Source organism: Dama dama, chromosome 14 (genome assembly GCF_033118175.1).
Source record: "Dama dama isolate Ldn47 chromosome 14, ASM3311817v1, whole genome shotgun sequence".
NCBI classification, from domain to species: Eukaryota; Metazoa; Chordata; class Mammalia; order Artiodactyla; family Cervidae; genus Dama; species Dama dama.
In genome coordinates this window covers 29,843,009-29,862,902 of record NC_083694.1, presented here as the reverse complement: position 1 = coordinate 29,862,902, position 19,894 = coordinate 29,843,009, and the positions used below count along the sequence as shown (strand labels likewise).

At 41.2% G+C, this 19,894-nt stretch overlaps 2 protein-coding genes across 2 annotated transcripts in view; one reads left to right on the top strand and one right to left on the bottom strand.

Moving 5' to 3' along the window:
• Nucleotides 1-8,027: 8,027 nt before the first annotated feature.
• On the bottom strand, nucleotides 8,028-10,778 carry LOC133069096 (voltage-dependent P/Q-type calcium channel subunit alpha-1A-like). Its single transcript, XM_061160214.1, has 2 exons — nucleotides 10,676-10,778; nucleotides 8,028-10,101 (listed from the first exon to the last, which is right to left on the bottom strand). Exons 1-2 carry the CDS (start codon nucleotides 10,776-10,778, stop codon nucleotides 9,845-9,847), a joined length of 360 nt encoding a protein of 119 aa, XP_061016197.1. The 3' UTR covers nucleotides 8,028-9,844.
• Nucleotides 10,403-19,894, top strand: part of EFCAB2 (EF-hand calcium binding domain 2) — a 129,608-nt gene continuing 120,116 nt past the window's right edge. The window contains exon 1 of the mRNA XM_061160212.1: nucleotides 10,403-10,571. Within this exon, the coding sequence (XP_061016195.1) occupies nucleotides 10,541-10,571 (31 nt within the window). The 5' untranslated portion in view covers nucleotides 10,403-10,540. The remainder of the gene's footprint in view (nucleotides 10,572-19,894) is intronic.

Below are 19,894 nucleotides of genomic sequence, written 5' to 3'. Positions count from 1 at the left end.
ATTGTCAAGAGAAGATAGTAATCCTATTTAACATGTCTGATCCTCAAATTCTATTTGTGCTTTTATTAGATAAGTGATACTTAATGGAATAGATCATAATTCTCATCCTAAAATTTCAAAACCTAAGTGGTAAAAGTGCTATACCATTTTAGAGAAATGGAGGCATAGAAGTCTAATAAATATTCCACAGAAATTCCAGCAGTAGATATTCCTAAATAACACTAGAGCGAAAATAGAAATAAAATTAAAAAATCTTGGGCCTGGCCATTACATTATGCTGTTCCTTCTTGAAGTGATTATTTAAAAAAAAAAAAAATACCCAGTGTAAAGAAAGAACAGAATTTGTTGGGCACTTGTATTACTCACATTTTAAAAAGAAGGCCATGGGAGGGAGGTTTAAAAGGGAGGGGATATATGTATACCCATGGCTGATTCATGTTGAGGTTTGACAGAAAACAACAAAATTCTGTAAAGCAATTATCCTTCAATAAAAAAATAAATTAAAAAAAGAGAAGGCCATTAAAAAGGAGACACACTTTAATCCTTACTTTTGTATAGTAGTAATAGTAGTAGTGTTAGCCTCTTAGTCGTGTCCGACTCTTTGCGATCCCTTGGACTGTAGCCTGACAGACTCCTCTGTCCAGGGGATTCTCCAGGTAAGAATACTGGAGTGGATTGCCATTCCCTTCTCCAGAGGATCTTCCCGACCCAAGGATCAAACCCTGAATCTTTACTGTTCAAGCTACAGGGAAGACTTCCATTTTTGTATAGGCATAGTTATTTAAGACCATCTAGGAAGGGCTTTATGTTTGTGGACATCAATTTTTAAAATATTTATTACATTCTTAGTTGATTATTTTTTTCCATGAAAAACATGGCTTTTTGATTACAATATATACTCCTCTATGAGACATTAGCCATGTGTGTACATGCATGCTAAGTCACTTCAGTCGTATCTGATTCAGCGACCCAGCAGGCTCCTCTGTCCATGGGATTCCCCAGGCAAGAATACTGACTATTGTTGTTCAGTTGCTCAGTCATGTCCAACTCTTTGTGACCCCATGGACTGCCTGTCCTTCCCTGTCCTTTACCAACTCCTGGAGTTTGCTCAAACTCATGTCCATTGAGTCGATGATGCCATCCAACCATCTTGTCCTCTGTCGGCTCCTTCTCCTCCTGCCTTCAATCTTTCCCAGCATCAGGATCTTTTCTAATGAGTCAGCTCTTCACATCAGGTAGCCAAGGAATACTGGAGTGGGTTGCCATGCCCTCCCTCCAGGGGATCTTCCCGACCCAGGGAATTTGTCAGGTGAGTTCTTTACCACTAGCCCACCTGGGAAGCCCAATATAAGCCACAGTTAGTAAACTTCTATTTAATATTCTACTTAAAGGTCTATGAAGTCAAAGGCCTTGGGACCCACTCCAGGCACTGAAATAAAACAGTCTAGAGAACGACTTCCCTGGTGCTCCAGTGATTGAGACTCCAAGGTTCCAAGGCAGGGAGCACAGGTTCAATCCCTGGTTGGGGAACTAAAATTCTGCATGCTCTGTGGCACAACCTTAAAAAAAAAAAATCCAGTGAATGTATATGTGTGTTCAGTTGCTCAGTCCTGTCCAACTCTTTGGACCCCCATGGACTATAACCCACCAGGCTCTTCTGTCCTCTGAAATTTTCCAGGCGAGAATACTGGAGTGGGTTGCCATTTCCTACTCCAGCGGATCTTCACAACGCAGGGATTGAACCCTTGCCTCTTGCATCTTGTGCGCTGGCAGGCAAATTCTTTACCACTGAGCCACCTGAGAAACCCAACCTAGTGAATAGACTTAGTCAAAGTAGTTAAATTTGCAACCACTTATCTTCTGGAGAAAAGAGTATTAGTTCAATCCAATGACACATTTCTGTGGTGTTCTGGATAACTAATAATTGATCACTACTGTAGATACAAACTGTTGTTGGGTACACAGACTGTGGGAAGGGTCTGGTATACACTATCCATCATATGAACGAGAGAGTAGTTTTGGTGGGTAGGAATTTCAGTTTTGTAGACCAGTAATTTAGTAAACTTCAGGACAAAAAGATTAGATGACAAAAAACCCAACCCCCGCCAAATTGCTAGTTTATTTATTTAGTATTTTGGTCAGGCCACACAGCTTGTGGGATCTTAGATCTCTGGTCAGGGACTGAACCCAGGCCCCACCAGTGAAAGCATTAAGTCCTAACCACTGGACCGCCAGGGAAGTCTCAAAAGACTGCCAATTTAAAACTGCCAGCTCTAAGGACTTCCCTAGCAGTCCAGTAGTTAAGACTCTGCTCTTCCACAGTAGAGGGCACAGGTTCAGTCCCTGTAGGGGGCAATAAGATCCTGCATGCTGTGTGGCTCAGCCAAAAAATAACTACATAAATGGTAAAACTACCAGCTTTAAAAGTATTTCAGCAAATGGAAAGCAGCTATCAGCTGTCATATTTGTGTACTCCCTGTTGAGCCTAACAGGCTGTGCTGCATCCAGGACATAAAATATTCATAAATATTTTCTGATAACTGAGGGAAACTTCCTTCTCCAAGACTGGAGAGAGAGGCTAAAATGAACGTGATCACACCTCCTACCCAGGAGTTTGCAGCTGCTGTTCTTATACTATTTGGTGAGGAAGAATTGTGAACATGTAGGAAGAAATAAGAGGGACTGGAGAACTAGGTAAACCCTTCCCCAGTTAACCAGCTTTCCCTTGGCTTAGTCACCCTGCCCCCACTCCCGGTGTATAATTGACTTTCCCGTCCCCTCCAAGCCTTCCTAAAAATAACTTCTTGACCTCTCTTTCCTGTCACCACTATTCACTCCCAATCTCACACCTTCCCTTACCTTCTTGAAAATATAGTTAACTCAAAAAAAAAAAAAAAAAAAAAGAAAAGGAAAAGGATAAAGAAAACCCCAGCAAAATCTGTGAAGATTTTAGAATCTGTTTATGTTAGTATCATTTTGTTTAGTGATGTTCCCTCTTGGGGTTGCAGTTGCAGTTCTAGGGCAGTTACTAGGTAATGTGGAACTTTATCAAGGAGTTATCTTCCAATTCGTGAGAATGTGTAGTCCCAACTGCTTGCTACTCACAGGCATTTTATTAAGTGTAAACAACCATAATCACAGGCCAGGCCTAAAAAGTCAAGATGAGGCACAGTGTTGAGTCATTTTCTGCTCAGTTCTAAAGGTGCAAACAGTACTGGAATTATCTATAATACAAAATGATAGCACAAATTTACTTTTCAGTATCGGAAACTTAAAAATCCATATGTTTCTCAAAGACAAATATCAGGACTTCCCTGGTGGTGCAATACAAGAGTCTGCCTGCCAATGCAGGGGACATGGGTTCGACCCCTGGTTGGGGAAGATCCCACAAGCTGAGGAGCAGCTAAGCCAGTGGACCACAACTACTGAAGTACATGGTTTGCGTAAAGCCTGTGCCCTGCAGCAGGAGAAGCCCATGCACTGCCACTGGAGAGTAGCCCCCACTCTCCACAGCTAGAGAAAGCTCTAGTGCAGCCATAAAGACCCAGCACAACCAAAGGGGGAAAAAAGAGACAAATATCATATGATATTCATATGTAGAATCTATTTTTTAAAAAATGGTTCAAATGAACTTATTTATAAAATAGAAACAGACTTACAGACATCGAAAACAAACTTATGGTTACCAAAGGGGAAATATGGTGGGGAGGGATAAATCAGGAGCTTGGGATTAATATACACACAGTACTACACATAAGATAGATAATCAGAAAAAAAAAAAGATAACAAGGACCTACTGTATCGCACAGGGAACTCTAATCAATATTCTGTGATTATCTACAAGAGAAAAGAATTTGAAAAAAGAATGAATATATGTATATGTATAACAGAACCACTTTGCTATATACCCCAAATGAACACAGCATTGTAAATCAACTATAATCCAATAAAAATAAAAAAAAAATCCTGTGTCGATATAAAACTATCACCTAGAATTTTAAAATTTTACTTATTTATGTCCTGTAAGAGCTACATGGACTATCGTTAATCTGTATAAGCTCTAGGAAGGAAAATTATCTACAGTAGTGGCAGTAAGGGAATGGGATAGTGAAGGAAGAGCCCGGTGTGCCAGGCACACGCTCTAATCATTTCAGAGAGCATCAAGAACTTTATGAATCACGAACCAGGTCTGCAAAATTTTTCCAAGTTTCCAGGACATTGATAACATCCCCACTTGCCAACTTTATTATCCTATCTCTTTCTCGATATGTCAGTAGTGAAGCTGACATGCATGTTTGTATCCAGGGTGGCAGGGAAGATGGAGATCGGGATGCGCCAGCCCCCTTCACAGTCTCTCTTCACTGTGTTGGCTGGACAGGAGAGCAGTCATGTCCCAGGGGACTGATACAGGTAGGAAATGGAAAATTCAGAATAAGATTCTCAGGGAGCATTCAGGAAAGGCTTTGGGGCTCAGCAGCAGAAAAGCCACTTTTCCTCTCAGAGAAGCAATTTTGGGATCTTAACTCTTTTTTTTCCCCCCATCTTTAAAAGGGAACTATATCAGTATCCTTCTTATAGGGTTACTGTGATAGTGTAAAATATTGGGCATAGTTCCTAAAACATAGGAAGTGCTCCAAATACTATCACTATTGGCCCTAGTTTCAGAAGAGATACACATGGCCATAGTCTAAAGAAATTAAATCAGGCCAGAAGTCAAGGGAGAAGCAGAGGTGGCCTCCATGTCCCAATTGGTCAATCATCTCCTTAGCTCCATGAATTGTGGTGCTAAAGAAGACTCTTGAGAGTCCCTTGGACAGCAAGGAGATCAAACCAGTTAATCCTAAAGGAAATCAACTCTGAATGAATATTCATCAGAAGGACTGATGCTGAAGTTGAAGCTCCAATATTTAGGCCATCTGATGTGAAGAGCTGACTCATTGGAAAAAGACCCTAATACTGGGAAAGATTGAAGGCAGGAGGAGAAGGGGATGACAGAGGACGAGATGGTTGGATGGCATCATCAACTCAGTGAACATGAGTTTGAGCAGACTCCAGGAGATGGTGAAGGACAGGGAAGCCTGGCGTGCTGCAGTCCATGGGGTTGCAAAGAACTGGACACAACTTAGCGACTGAACGACAACAAAGACCTGAGATGTGGAAACCAAGGTTACAGAGGAGAAATAATGTCTAAACTCATATAGCTAATGAGCAGTGGACTGAGGTTCAATCCTGGGTCCATTTACCTCCTAAGGCTTAACTCTTCTATACAGTTCTGTCTCCTAAAGTAAATATGATAAAAAATGAAAGTTAAGTTCAAAGATCTATTTTTGAAGCTGGAACTAAAAACCATTATTCCAAAGTTAATCACCTATATAATTCTACACTTTCCCTCTATTTTCACAGTTAAGAGGAAAGAGGTTATATCAAAGACCATGAACATTTTTTGAGTCTCTGGGTCAGTTACCACCCTGCCCCTTTCAGGTCTGATTTTCAATGAATAAAGAACCAGAGACTCATCAAAAGTTGCTTAGCAATGAGTGTCCCTGAAAAGTGCTGCTTAGAACAGGAAATGCTTAAGCAATGAATTAAACAGTAACTTGTTGTGTCAATGTGCATTCTTAAGGAAAACAGAAAGAAACATGTACTTTTGAGAGAAGCAACGGCCAGGAACCGTTATTTTTCCAAACACTTTAAGAGTTGTGGTTTCATGTAAGATTTACTTTCAAGTTGCCCACAAGTCCTGCAGTTCCAGCTTCCTGCCCTAGGTCTCCTTGAAAAGCCAGAAGGAACTCTGGCACTGAAAATGCTCTTGTCCAGAGCCAAGGATTTAACACAATTCTCCCTCATTACCAAGAGGCCTGAAACCTCAATCTGCCGGAAGATGGGAAGGAAAAAAAAGTAGGTGAGCAGACCACTGGGGCGTGGTAGAACAGTGGGTTTCACCTCCTTTCCTGCCACCCAAAAGCTAGGCCTTAAGTTTAATTTTTTGTCCAGACGAGGGCACCATGCATGCCATTATCTGGTTACTTTCAAGTCCCTAAGGGTCTCTGCCAGTTGCTTTGGTTGATGTTTTGAAGCAGTTAAAAAAAAAAAAGTGAGGAAGGTGACTAATTCTGTCCAGGATTTTTGCCCTTAACATTCTTCTCTAAATATTCAGGTTACTAAATAGACTATAACAATGGTATCTTACATTTATAGAGAAGCACAGTGGCTCTGGAATCAGAACTAGACTCCTTGCCAGCTCTTACCAACCAGCTGTGAGACCTTAAACAGGCCATTAATGTGAACACATACTTCTTTCATCTGTGAAACGGAGATACTATCAGCCTCAGAAGGATTAAAAGAGATAATATGTACAAAGTATTTAGAGTTGTTTTTATTATTTTAACTGTAAGAAAACTGTACCCTTATTCTATCGTATTGTGATGTTTCCTTTTGAGATCACAGAGTAAGGCTAACTCCCCTTAAGGGTTGGGGTAGGTTAGGAGCAGTGTCTTTCTCAAAGGGCTGGACATTCTTGGTATTAATCATCCAGAGAAGGATGAAAGATATATCTTCCATTAGAAAACTGGAATTAGATCTGAGAAGTAACAACCTCCCTCTCATTTTCCTGAGTCTAGAGCTCAAAGAATCTAGATATCCTTAAAGCCACTCATGCTTGATAAGAATTAAAAATCCAAGGTGGAAATCAGGAAGGGGCCACAAACTTAACATGAAACTCTGTCATCTGTGTAAGACGTGGCGTCAACCTCCTGCTGAAGACCTGGAAAAGCAAACTCTCCAAGTGGAAGCTGAATCTTGAGAGAGAAGTTGGGGTTTGACCCCCTAAGTACTTCTTCCTATATGAAAGTGGGGATTCTTTACAAGTTCTCTAAAATATTCAAAGGTTTCAGTTACATCTATTTGAGTCTTATGAAAACTCTAAGACGAGGAGCTTGGATGTTGCTATCTCCATTTTTCTAAGTTAACTAGGTTTTAAAGAGATTACATGCCTTGCCTAGAATCATTTCAGTACAGGGCAATGGCTAAGGAAAATTTGGCTTAAAAAAAATTATTCCTAGTCCAAGGGGATGTCAATGATCCCCATCTTAGGAGAGTAACAGTGCTGTAAAGATTTTTTTACTATCATTTTGCATTATTCATACCACTAACCTTTCACTTTAACCACATCTTAGGTAACTGAATCAATTGTATTCAGAAGACACATTTTCTGAGTCCCTCATGGGCACAGAACTCATGCCTGTGTGAACAAATTAGTCACACTATAAATTCAATCACGCAAAAAGACATAATCTATACATATCCCTCTGGCCCCACTCATTGGCATAGTGGGCTTTTGTCACTTGGATAATCTTTTTTTTCATTTTGTGGAAAGTTTTCCAGAATAGTAACAGACTTTTATGTCTAACTAGTCAACTGAAAAGTACATATTAAGCTCCTAGTATGTGTCCCAAATTGGGACAGGTACTGTGGGGATACAAAAGATGTATATATTAGGATCCATCTTCAAATCTAATTGGGCAGAGGGGTTAACTAACATAAATATTTTTTACTCATCCAAATTTAGAGTGTTATCTTAAGTATGCTGTAGGAGTTGAGAATTAGAGGTTAATGTGGCTTGAAATAATCTAAAAAATAAAAAGCTTTTTCCTATCAATGTCATTGAGAAGACTAAATTCTGTCCTAATTTTAAAAATGCACATTATTTTTTCAAGTTTGATCGAGTTCACACATTTTATATTTTAAATACCTTTATTTATTTTCAGCTGTGCTAGGTCTTTGCTGTTGCATGTGGGTTTTCTCTAGTTGCAGTGAGCGGGAGCTACTCTCTAGTTGTGGAGCACTTGCTCTACAGTTGTGGCATACACGACTACTTGCCCCATGTCAGGTGAAATCTTCCTGGACCAGGGATCGAATCTACGTCCCCTGCATTGGGAGGTGGACGCTCAACCACTGGACCCAGGAAAGCCCTAGAAATGCACATTATTTTAGACATAAACATTGAAAAGTTGTTCTAGGCAATGGAGATATAAGGACAAATGAAACAATTCCTGTCCTCAAGAGCTTACAGTTTGGTAGGGGAAAACAAGTAGAATCACTGTAAATCAACATGAGGGTGTGTGTGTGTGTGTGTGTGTGGTAGTTGCTCAGTCAAGTCTGACTCTTTGTGACCTCACAGAGTGTAGCCCGCAGGCTTCTCTATCCATGGAATTCTCCAATTCCAGAAGAATTCTCCAGGCAAGAATACTGGAGTGGATTGCCTTCTCCAGAGGAAACTCCCAACCCAGGGATCGAACCCTGGTCTCCTGCATTGCAGACAGGTTCTTTACCATTTGAGCTATAGGGAAGTCCTTGTGAGGGTCAACACCTCAGAAGGGGTTGACACCGAAAGCTTCAGGGAGCACATGACCTTCAAGGAGGTCACTGACAACAGGGAGGGGACAAACGTGTGTCTGTGGGAGGGTGAATGTTAGAGAGAGGAGAGAAAGGCATTCCAGAAAAAGCAAACTGAAAGCAGCACAGGAAAAGGTAAAGTGAGTAGTGAGCACGAAGACTAAAGCTGGGGTTTCCCACATTTATTTCAAAGGCCTTCATCACTTACATGAAAAGAGGGTCTTGAAAAAACAAATAACTAGACCATAATGATCATGACATTTAAATATACATGAGTGTTAATCATGCGTTGTTGTTCAGTCAGTAAGTCACAACTAACTCTCGTGAATCCACTGAACTGTAGCCCACCAGGTTCCTCTGTCCAAGGGATTGCCCAGGCAAGAATACTGGAGTGGGTTGCCATTTCCTTCTCCAGGGGATCTTTCCAACCCAGGAACTGAATCCACATCTCCTGCATTGGCAGGTGGATTCTTTACCACTGAGCCACCAGGGAAGTCTGTGCTAATGATTACTCTACTTTTTGGCATTAAGAAATTATTGTTCATGATTATATTCATTTTATATAAATATCTATCTTCTGAGCCATTTTGTGAGGATTCAATTGTTTGTAGTCACTTTCAAAGAGAATGCTGATTGGAGCACCACAGGAATATCTTCTACAGAAAAAATACTTATTTTAATAAAGAATATTAGTTTTCTTTAGGGTTTACTGAGGGATTATAGAACCAGAATAAAAAGAATATAAAAACTCAGCTAATCAAATCATTAAATACCTTATATTTTGAAGGCCTCTTAATATTTACAGTTAAGTTTATAAATGATCTTTACATAAAATTTAAGTCATTTAAATTAATACACACATGCATTAAAGGGGCTTCCCTCCTGGCTCAGACAGTAAAGGATCTGCCTTCAACGTGGGACCCAGGGTTGGATCCCTGGGTCAGGAAGATCCCCTGGAGAAGGAAATGGCAACCCACTCCCGTATTCTTGCCTGGAGAATCTCACGGACAGAGGAGCCTGGTGGGCTATAGTCCATGGGGGTCGCAAACGGTCAAACTACTGAAGCTGCTTAGTATGCACATGGACTAAAAAACCATCTAAAACTAGTTTTAAAAATATATATATTCGCTCGAACCACACCATTAGGCATATTATTCAAAAATCATTTTTAAAAGAAAATATTCTAGTGAACTTGTCCTTGAAATGAGACAAACATTTAACATGTTACAGCTTCCAAATTTCAGAAAAGCGAGATGTAAAACTTTCCCTCGGTAATTTTAGCTGGACATCTTGTCAAATTGCACAAGTAGGAACATCTTCATGTACGTAACAGTGGGCACAATACAGGGACGTCTTTGTTGCTATGAGAACCTCTTATTTTGTATGAGAAATCGCAGCCTTGACGACGCAATGTTTGCGCCGATTTTACAACATGTTTTTCAACAGCGATTCAGCTCCACCAGTAACACTCTAATGGCCCTCTGGTTTCCTCCCCGCCAGCCAGCCCAGTTTTCCGTCCCAGCTGCAGCGCTCGTCCGCCGTGCAGTCCTGGTCTCTGGGAGCGGGCGGCGAGCACTGGACTGGCGAAAACGCGGGCCGGAGGTGGGGCAGGACCGGATGGGAAGGGGAGGCGGCGGCCCTGCGGGTTGCTTCTGTCACCCCTCCGGAGTCGAGCTTTGCACCAGCTTTCCAGCGGTGTTTTAAAATCTTCAGTAAAAAAAAAAAAAGTCGAGCAACGCCTCATCCTAACGTCCCCCTGGAGGGGACGAGGAGAGCAGTGTGTCCCCAAATGGATCAGAAACATGGGAAAGGAGGGGTTCCGAACTTCATTATTAAATACTTCCTCTATACTAGAAAAATCAGGGTTCAGGGCTCGGAACTGGGCAGAATAGGTTGAAGCCACCGACGCGGCTAAAAGGGTCGCGGGCGCGGATCCGGGCTTCCGAGCACCACAGGGTTCTGGCTGGAGCGGGGGGCGCGCGCGCTCGGAGCGTTCCTTCCCCCCACCCCCGCCCCAGGGTCTCCTTCCCTCGGGATTCGGAGCCTCCCATCCTCCAGGGCCGACTCGCCGCGGGGCTGGAGGGGGTCAGGACGCCGCGACCTAGCTTAGCGACAGGCCTCTCCCCGGCGACGGCGCCGCAACAAGATGGCGGACGACAGAGACAGGGACGGCACAGGTAAGAGGCACGGCGGAGCGCAGCCCTCGCCGCCGCCGCGACCCCGGGCGGTTGGTACAGGGGAGCTTCGGACAGAGTGGGACCCCCTACCCCTGGATACCCACTCTCAGGGAGAAGGCTGACCCAGCCAGGCCCCGCCGGCCGTCCTGCAGCGGAGGCCCCCCTCCCCGGTTCCTGCCTCCCTCGCCCCGCCTCCCCGGTCTTCATCCCGCCCCCCCACCCCCGTCGTCCCGCCTTCGGAGCCCCGAGCCTCGCTTCCAGCTCGGGTTGCGGCCGAGGCGCCGGCCTGGAGCCTCATAATGGCGTCCTTGTTCACGGTCTCGAGGACACCGCTTCCAAGCCCGAGCTTGGGCTCTCGTCGCCGCAGGCGCCATGCCGGCAGCTACTCAGCCTCTGGGCTCCCGGGGCGGCCAGGGTGAGAACGGATCAGGCTGTGGGCGTCTGCCGTGCTCCTCCCCGGCTGCGCTGAAACCCCGCCCGGCCCAGACGGATGGCGTTTGCGGCCACCATTTTGCCTTCGTAGCGGGGACGTGGGAGGACGGCCTCGAGGTCACCGCGGCTGCGTCCGCGCCTCCAGGATGCGAAGTGCCCGCGCCACCCGCCTGGTGTCTTGTCTTAAGCGAAAAACAAGACAAAACACAAAAAACTTTAATAAAGATGAGAGAGCAGACTCCAGAGGGAACGCGTAGAGCTCGGTGCGCAGGCCTGGTCTCTGCGGCGGCACCAGACGGCCCAGTGCAATCGCGGCGTCAGAGGCGGGACTGGGCCTCCGGTCGCGGGTGGGAGGCGTTGATAGGTTTTCATGATTAGCGAAAAGAAAACCCGCTTATCCATGTTTATTTGTAAGACTATTACGTTGTTTTAATTCAGCAGTTTGATTAAAAGATTGCTTTTTTTTTAACCATCCTCCGTTAGTTACTGAAAAATAAGTCTATTTCAGTAATTGGTGAACTCGTCGCTAAACCGTCAAGCCATTGAAACGGTAGAGGTAAACATCTTAGAAATGAAAATAATACCCCATCTTTGTTCTTTTTGTGAGTGCTTGAAACATATCAGCATACCATTTTTCTCAGCATGGAACAAAGATGTAATGATAGTAAGTAATATTTACAAGTGTAGAAGCCAGCGCTGAGGTATTCAGTCACTTGTCATGGTGATCACAGAAAAAAGGCGGAGAAACACACGGCACTGTGCCAAAGAGCTACGTAGTGATGGCAACAATACTATTTGTTGTTGTTGGTTTTTTTTAATTTTATGATTACGTTAGTCTGAAAAGCCAGACATTTTATAGATGTTACCTTCCTGAGATGTCCTTACAATTTTATTGTGCTGTTTTAAAAGTATAAGGTACGTCCTAAGAAAATGATTACTTTTTTAATATTAGTTTTAGAACTTTCCCCAGAGGGACTTCCCTGGTGGTCCAGCGGTTAAGAATATGCCGGCCAGTGCAGGGGACACAGGTTCCATCCCCCGTGGGGAAAGATTGCAGATGCTAGGGAGCAGCTAAGCCCCTGCGCCACAACTGCTGAGCCTGGGCTCTCCAATAAAAAAAAAACAACCCGGGAATGAGAAGCTCTTGCACCCCAATGAAAAGTAGCACCCCCCCCCCCGCCCCCCCCCGCTTGCAGCAGCTAGAGAAGACCCGGTGCAGCTAAAAAAAAAAAAAAAAAAAAAAAAGACCTTCCCGAGAAAGACTTACTTTTATTTATTAAAATTCTTATTTACAAAAAAAAAAAAAAAAGGAAGACTTTCAGGAGATAAGTTAATCATGGATTTTAAAAAAACATTTGATTAGGTCAGTCTGAGGAAAAAACGCACTGGTTATGTGGTTGTGCTGCAAATAAAATTTGTTTTTCTTCATTAAAAAAATAGATTGAAAGCTTTTTTGATTTTTCAGTTTTCAAAGATACTTTCCTATTTATAATAAACTATTTCAGAGAAGAAACAATTCTGTGTATAGCCGTAGAAGTAATGACTGTTAAAATCAGACTGGGTGTCATTCATTCAGTTGACATGTGTTTAATGCCTACCATATGGAAGGCATTCTGATTAGGTTAGAACTTTGGAGGATATTTTTTTCTCCCAAAGAAGGTGTGCTATGTAAGGGAGATAAGACATCCACAAAAGGGAGAGAACAGTCAGCTGGACTGGGATGAGCAGCCCGTGTGCCAGCTGCTTGCCAGGTGTGTTGTGTCCCCTTCTGATGTGGGCAGCAGCCTGGTATCACTGGGAGCTTGTAAGAAAGGAAGGAGCTCAGTCCTTGCCCCTGAGTTACTGAATAAGACTGCGTTTATGCATTCCTGCCGGTGAGCCACATGCACTAATAAAGGTTGAGAAGCACTGTTACACGGTATATCTCACTCTGTACAAAGGTCTTATGAGTTAATTGTAATAGCAGCTTGAAGGGCATGATGAAACAGAAGTATGTTGTCTTGAGAATGAAATAAAGGTATGTTGTCTTAAGGATAAACTAGTGACTCATTTGCTGATAACCATCTTTGAATACACGTATTTCCCTCACATATTTGATTCTCTGCGCTGAAGTTTCCGAAATTACGCCTGACCAATTAATCAGAATAGGCTAGGCTTTGAGGATTCACTCAAGCTAACTAAACTCATAAAGAGTGATGTACAAACCTGAATAATGATTTATTGGGGTATGTTGATACATCGATCAGGAAGCTGACCTCTGCAATGTCATATACTGTTTTATGTGTATAAAGCTTTTGTAGAGGGTAGATTTATATTTCTAAAGTTGCTTGATGAACATGGAATCAAACGAAAGGGATAATTGTGAAGGCTATATCCATTACCTTATAAGCTCCGAGAGTGTGGGGATCATTTTCTTATACTCAGTGTCTTGCAGAGTGCATAGCACATGGTAGGAATTCAATAAATATTGTCACATGCAGATACTTTAATTCAAAGTGTTTGTTTTAATCAAAGCATTATTTAATGTTTCCCCAAAGATCCACACCTAAAAGCATATACAATTATTGTTACAGATTATCCCCCTCTTCCTTTCAAGTAAGCTATATGCTTTTATTTCATCTGGCTCAACAAACATTTTTTTTTTTTTGAGAGCCACAAAACTTCATTGGCATGTCTTTAAAAAATAACAACACGTATATATTTTAAGTTGTTCATATTTAATCTTTAATTTTTTTTAAGTTCTAAAGGATTAAGTTTCTGGGTAGTCATCATATCCAGCTCTTCTTCAACATTTAGGGATTAAAATCTTGATACAAATAGAATATTGGTAAGAAATAGTAACTAAATCTATGATGGGTTATTTTGCTCTATTTATAAAAATTTTCTGTAGGATTATGTACATTGAAATCATGCTTAATTTGTAACATTTTTGTACCTTATACATAGTATAATTTATCTTTTTTCCTAGATTAAAAAATGTAACATTAGCTAAAAAAAGAATTTGAAATTCTAGAATCAAGTTAAGTTTTTTTAAGTACTTAATTTTATTTGTTTTACTAAAAGTAGAATGTTTGCAATGGGATAGGAAAAATTATTTTTGAAGTTCTGTTATTTCTGTGTAAGTTTCCTCAGCCATAGCATTATTTATTTATTTTTTTCTTTCCCTCTGTTTTGTTTAAAATGAGGAATCAATGCAGTTGTTGATTCTTTGGATCTTTAAATCTTATTTTAATGTTTCTATCTCTTAGAGACTTTTAAAAGTAGGACTGGAAGAATCTTCTATTTGTGATTAAAATCAAGTCTAGGAAACACACTGTTTAGGAATAACATTCTAATTTATGGCAGGCCATTGAGCTTTGGAAGGCATGTCAGTTTTTTGTTTTTTAAATAAGACTTAGGTACTCAAAGTTCCTTCTAGGATTTATGATTTTTGTTTGTATTAAAATATTCTTTTCACTTTGAATGCTTTGATAATACTGCTTGGTAAAGCACTCCCAATTAAGGAATCAGCTCCTAGATGGAAGGAGTTTTATAATTTTGTTTTGTGTTTGTTTCCCTGTATTGTGCCATTCCTCTCAAAACCCAGCATTTGGAAATCTAAAGTAAAAACTGAGATTACAGGTTAATGCTACTTCTTGAAAAGTGAACTGTTGATAGTACAGAGTGTAGTACAAAATAGTAGAAAATGTGAGCACTGAAGTAAGATCTGAATTTAAATCATAGTTTCCTCAAGCTCGATATAATCTTAGCCAAAATACTAAATCTAGGGATCTTCAGGTTCCTCAAATGCAAACTGGAAATAGTTATATCTATTTCATAATCTGTTATAATGTGGACAGTATCTTCTTAGTCATTGTTACACCCTCATCACCCACCACAATGCCTGGCATTAAAGGAATGCTGAATAAATTGGGAAAAAAGTGGTTGCTACATTTTAGGGAATTAGTGGTTGTTTAGTGGATTCCATATGTATGACATAAAATCTAAGTGTTCAGTTCAGATCAGTCGATCAGTCGTGTCCGACTCAGCACGCCAGGCTTCCCTGTCCATCACCAACTCCCAGAACCTACTCAAACTCATGTCCATTGAGTTGGTGATGCCATCCAACCATCTCATCCTCTGTCATCCTGTTCTCCTCCTGCCCTCAATCTTTCCTGGCATCAGGGTCTTTTCCAATAAGTCAGTTCTTCGTAGCAGGTGGCCAAAGTATTGGAGTTTCAACTTCAGCATCAGTCCTTCCAATGAATATTCAGTATGATTTCCTTTAGGAATGACTAGTCTCCTTTCAGTCCAGGGGACTCTCAAGAGTCTTCTACAACACCACAGTTCAAAAGCATCAATTCTTCGGGGCTCAGCTTTCTTTATAGTCCAACTCTCACATCCATTCATGACTACGGGAAAAACCATAGTTTTGACTAGATGGACCTTTGTTGGCAAAGTAATGTCTCTGCTTTTTAATATACTGTCTAGGTTAGTCATAGCTTTTCTTCCGAAGAGCAAGCATCTTTTAATTTCATGGCTGCAGTTACCATCTGCAGTGATTTGGGAGCCCAAAAAAATAAAGACTGTCACTGTTTCCATTGTTTTGCCATCTATTTGCCATGAAGTGATGGGACCAGATGCATGATCTTAGTTTTTTGAACGGTGAGTTTGAAGCCAGCTTTTTCACTCTCCTCATTCACTTTCATCAAGAGGCTCTTTAGTTCTTTGCTTTCTGCCATAAGGGAGGTGACATCTGTATATCTAAGGTTATTGATATTTCTCCCAGCAATCTTGATTCCAGCTTGTGCTTCATCTAGCCTGGCATTTCACATGATCGTACTCTGCATATAAGTTAAATAAGCACGGTGACAATATACAGCCTTGACATACTCCTTTTCCTATTTGGAACCAGTCTGTTGTTTCATGTCCAGTTCTAACTGTTGCTTCCTGACCTGCATACAGATTTCTCAAGAGGCAGGTCAGATGGTCTGGTATTCCCATCTCTTTCAGAATTCTCCACAGTTTATTGTGATCCACACAGTCAAAGGCTTTGGCATAGTCAATAAAACAGAAATAGATGTGTTTCTGGAACTCTCTTGCCTTTTGATGATCCAGTGGATGTTGGCAATTTGATCTCTTGTTCCTCTGCCTTTTCTAAATCCAGCTTGAACATCTGGAAGTTCATGGTTCACATACTGTTGAAGCCTGGCTTGGAGAATTCTGAGCATTACTTTGCTAGTGTGTGAGATGAGTGCAGTTGTGCAGTAGTTTGAACATTCTTTGGCATTGCCTTTCTTTGGGATTGGAATGAAATCTGACCTTTTCCAGTCCTGGGGCCACTGCTGAGTTTTCTAAATTTGCTGACATATTGAGTGCAGCACTTTCACAGCCTCATCTTTTAGAATTTGAAATAGTTCAACTGGAATTCCATCACCTCCACTAGCTTTGTTTGTAGTGATACTTCCTAAGGCCCACTTGACTTCACATTCCAGGATGTCTGGCTCTAGGTGAGTCAGATAATCACACCATTATCTGGGTCCTGAAGACCTTTTTTGTACAGTTCTTCTGTGTATTCTTGCCACCTCTTCTTTGCTTCTGTTAGGTCCATACCGTTTCTGTCCTTTATTGAGCCTATCTTTGCATGAAATGTTCCCATGGTATCTCTAGTTTTCTTGAAGAGATCTCTAGTCTTTCCCATTCTATTGTTTTCCTCTATTTCTTTGCATTGATTGCTGAGGAAGGCTATCTTATCTCTCCTTGCTATTCTTTGGAACTCTGCATTCAAATGGGTATATCTTTCCTTTTCTCCTTTGCTTTTGACTAGTCTTATCAAGTCCTTATATATTTTTTTCAGGCCCACTCCCACAACATACATCTTATATTAACAAGATTGGAAGGAACAATAGAAAGATTTTACCAGACCCACTCCCATAATATAATTTTAAGATGACAGGATTAGTCAGAAGGTTCTTGTTAAGGAGAAACATGTCCTCAAGCAAGATGCATTGTTATATTGACTAAGACAAAGCAATGTAGAAAAGAACATTTGTCTTTTTCTCCTTCTCGAGGGCTCCTTTCTCCTCGGGAACCCTGGACTTCTTATCATCCTACCTAGGAACTGACTCTCTCAATAAAACTTATATCACTTACTGTTAATTCCCTAGGATTTAGAACAGTTGTAGTATGTATTGTAGTCACTCTGTAAATATTTGTTGAAGGAATCAATGAGTGTAATGAAATAACTTATTTTTAAAATGTAGCGATACATTTGAAGCTTAAGACCTGGTCTTGTACTTGGACCCTGCTTTTTTTTTTTTTTCCAGATTTCATTGGGCATGTCATTTAATTTCCTTCGACTTCAGTTCAAAGAGTTCTCGATCTCATCAGCACTTTGAAGTAGGCACTGGGCTAAATATTTTACATGAATTATGTTATTTAATTCTTCGAACAAACCTGTGTGAGAGAGACCTTTTATCCTCTTTCTACAAATGAGTAACAGGGGCTTGGATGGTAAAGCAGAATTCTAGTTTCAGCTCCAACACTAAGAGCTTGGAAGTCATCACCCCTGTTGCTGTAACTGGAAGAAATACTTGGTAATTTTGGCAAATAGTTGGAGGCTATGTGGTAGCTGTGCTAGTGGGAAACTTCAGGGAACCTACAGTCTTAGGAAGTCCCTCATATTTTTTTGGGTTTTACTTCCGGGAACCCCACCAGGCTATCTGGTAATGGGACAGGAAAGACCTCCTTACTGCTCTAGCAGGCAGAGGGGGAAAGTAACCATTTTGAAATCTCCAGAACATTCTTCATAAAAAGATCTGCTTTCCATGGGGAAAAGACATTACCAGTGCCTTGTCCTACCTACCTGTGTTTAGCCAGCCACAGTGCCCCATAGCCTTCTTATCTCATCTAAGAGGATGGGGAGAAGCTAAAAAACAGTTATAAGGGTCACATTCCAGAAACCCTGGTCTATTAAAAGAAACTGAAATTTAATCATGAGATTATAGATTGTTTTTCTTCAATTCACACCTTATCACCACATAAACAGGACTCAGTGTAATACCAGTGTTTTACAACTGAAAAATGTAAATGCAAACTGTATCTAAGGAGGAATTCTGACAGGATTCTGGTCCTAGAGTTACAGGAAACAGGAAACGTTACACACACCCTCGTGCTCAGTCCCTTCAGCCGTGTCGACTCTGTGACTCCATGGACTGTAGCCTGCCAGCCTCCTCTGTCCATGAATTCTCCCAAGGATACTGGAATGGGTTGCCATGCCTTCCTCCAGGGGATCTTCCCGACCAGGGATCGAACCAGTGTCTCTTTTGTCTCCTCCACTGGCAGGTGGGTTCTTTACCACTAGTACCATCTGGGAAACTCAAACACACCCTATTCCTGGTTAAACTGGCATAAAACCTCATACTAATGACCTTTTATCTCAGTTCTTACTACCTGATGCATCAGGTGTGGTTTTTAACAGGAAGTTACAAGGCATGCTAAAAGATAAGCGAAACAACCTGAAGAGAAAGGAAGTATCAGAACCAGACTCAGGTACATTGTACACATTTTGGAACTATCAGATAAAGAATTTAATAACTATGACGAATATGTTAAGGTCTGCAATAGAAAAACTAGACAACATGCAAGAACCAGATGAGTGTTGTTAAGTGGAGAGATGAAATCTCCAAGAAAGAAAAAGAAATATTAGAGACCAAATGCACTGTAATGGAAATGAAAGAATGCCTTTGATGGGCCTATCAGTAGACTCAACATGACTGAGGAAAGAATCATTGAGCTTGAAGATGATGCCACTGGACACTTCCCAAACTGAATGCAGAGAGAGAAAATGAAAAACCAAAGAAAAACCAGAACATCCAAGAACTGGGACAGTTTTAACAGGTCTAAAATACATGTAATTGGAATTACCAGAAGAAAAGGAATCAAAGAATGAAGCACAAGAAGTATTTGAAATAATAACAGCCAAGAGGAGAGATGTCGCTGACAGTCCAGTGATTGAAACTCCACACTCCCAATACAAGGGGGCACAGGTTTGATCCCTGGTCAGGCAACTAGATCCCACATGCTGCAACTAAGACTTAGTGTGACTAAATAAGATAAATAAATAAATGTATATATTTAAAAAAAAATGGCCAAGAGTTTTCCAAAATTAATGACAGAAACCAAACCAGATCCAGGAAGCTAACTGAACACCATCAGGATAAATACCAAAAAGCTATGCCTAGGTATATTATATTTCAAATTGTAGAAAAGCAAAGATAGCAAGAAAATCCTGAAAGAAGTCAGAAAAAAAGTAAGACGCCTTACTTAGGCTTCCTGTCAGAAACTATGTGAAGCAGGAGGGAGTGGACTGAAATAGTGCTGAAAGACAGGTAAAGCAGTATGACCTCGGCCACTTAGCTAACTGCTGAAACAAGGACTCACTTTCAAGGCTGTCTGACTCCAAAGCCAGTGCTCTTAGCCTCTATACCCCACATAGAGAAGTCAAGGGGAATTTTATTATAAAAGGAAGGAAAACTTGGCCCATGATCTCCTCATCTGGAGCAGTAGTTCCCAAACTTTAATGAACTTCAGCATCACCTGGAGGGCTAGTTAAGCCACAGATTCCTAAACACCATTCCCAGAGTTTCTGAACCCGTAAGTCTGGGGCTGGTAGGCTGAGGGTGGGCTCTTGAGAATCTGTATTTCTAACAAAGTTACCAGAGGATGAGGATGCTATTAAAAACCATTGATCTAGAATCTAGGGTAAAGTTTCAATGTATTTCCTTCTAGGTTTTTTCTAGACAGATTTGTATTTTGTTTTGTTTTATGGATTTGAGATTATGTTGTATATAGTTTTATATCCAGCTTTTGTACTTACTATTATAAGCACTTTTTCATGTCATCAGTATCTA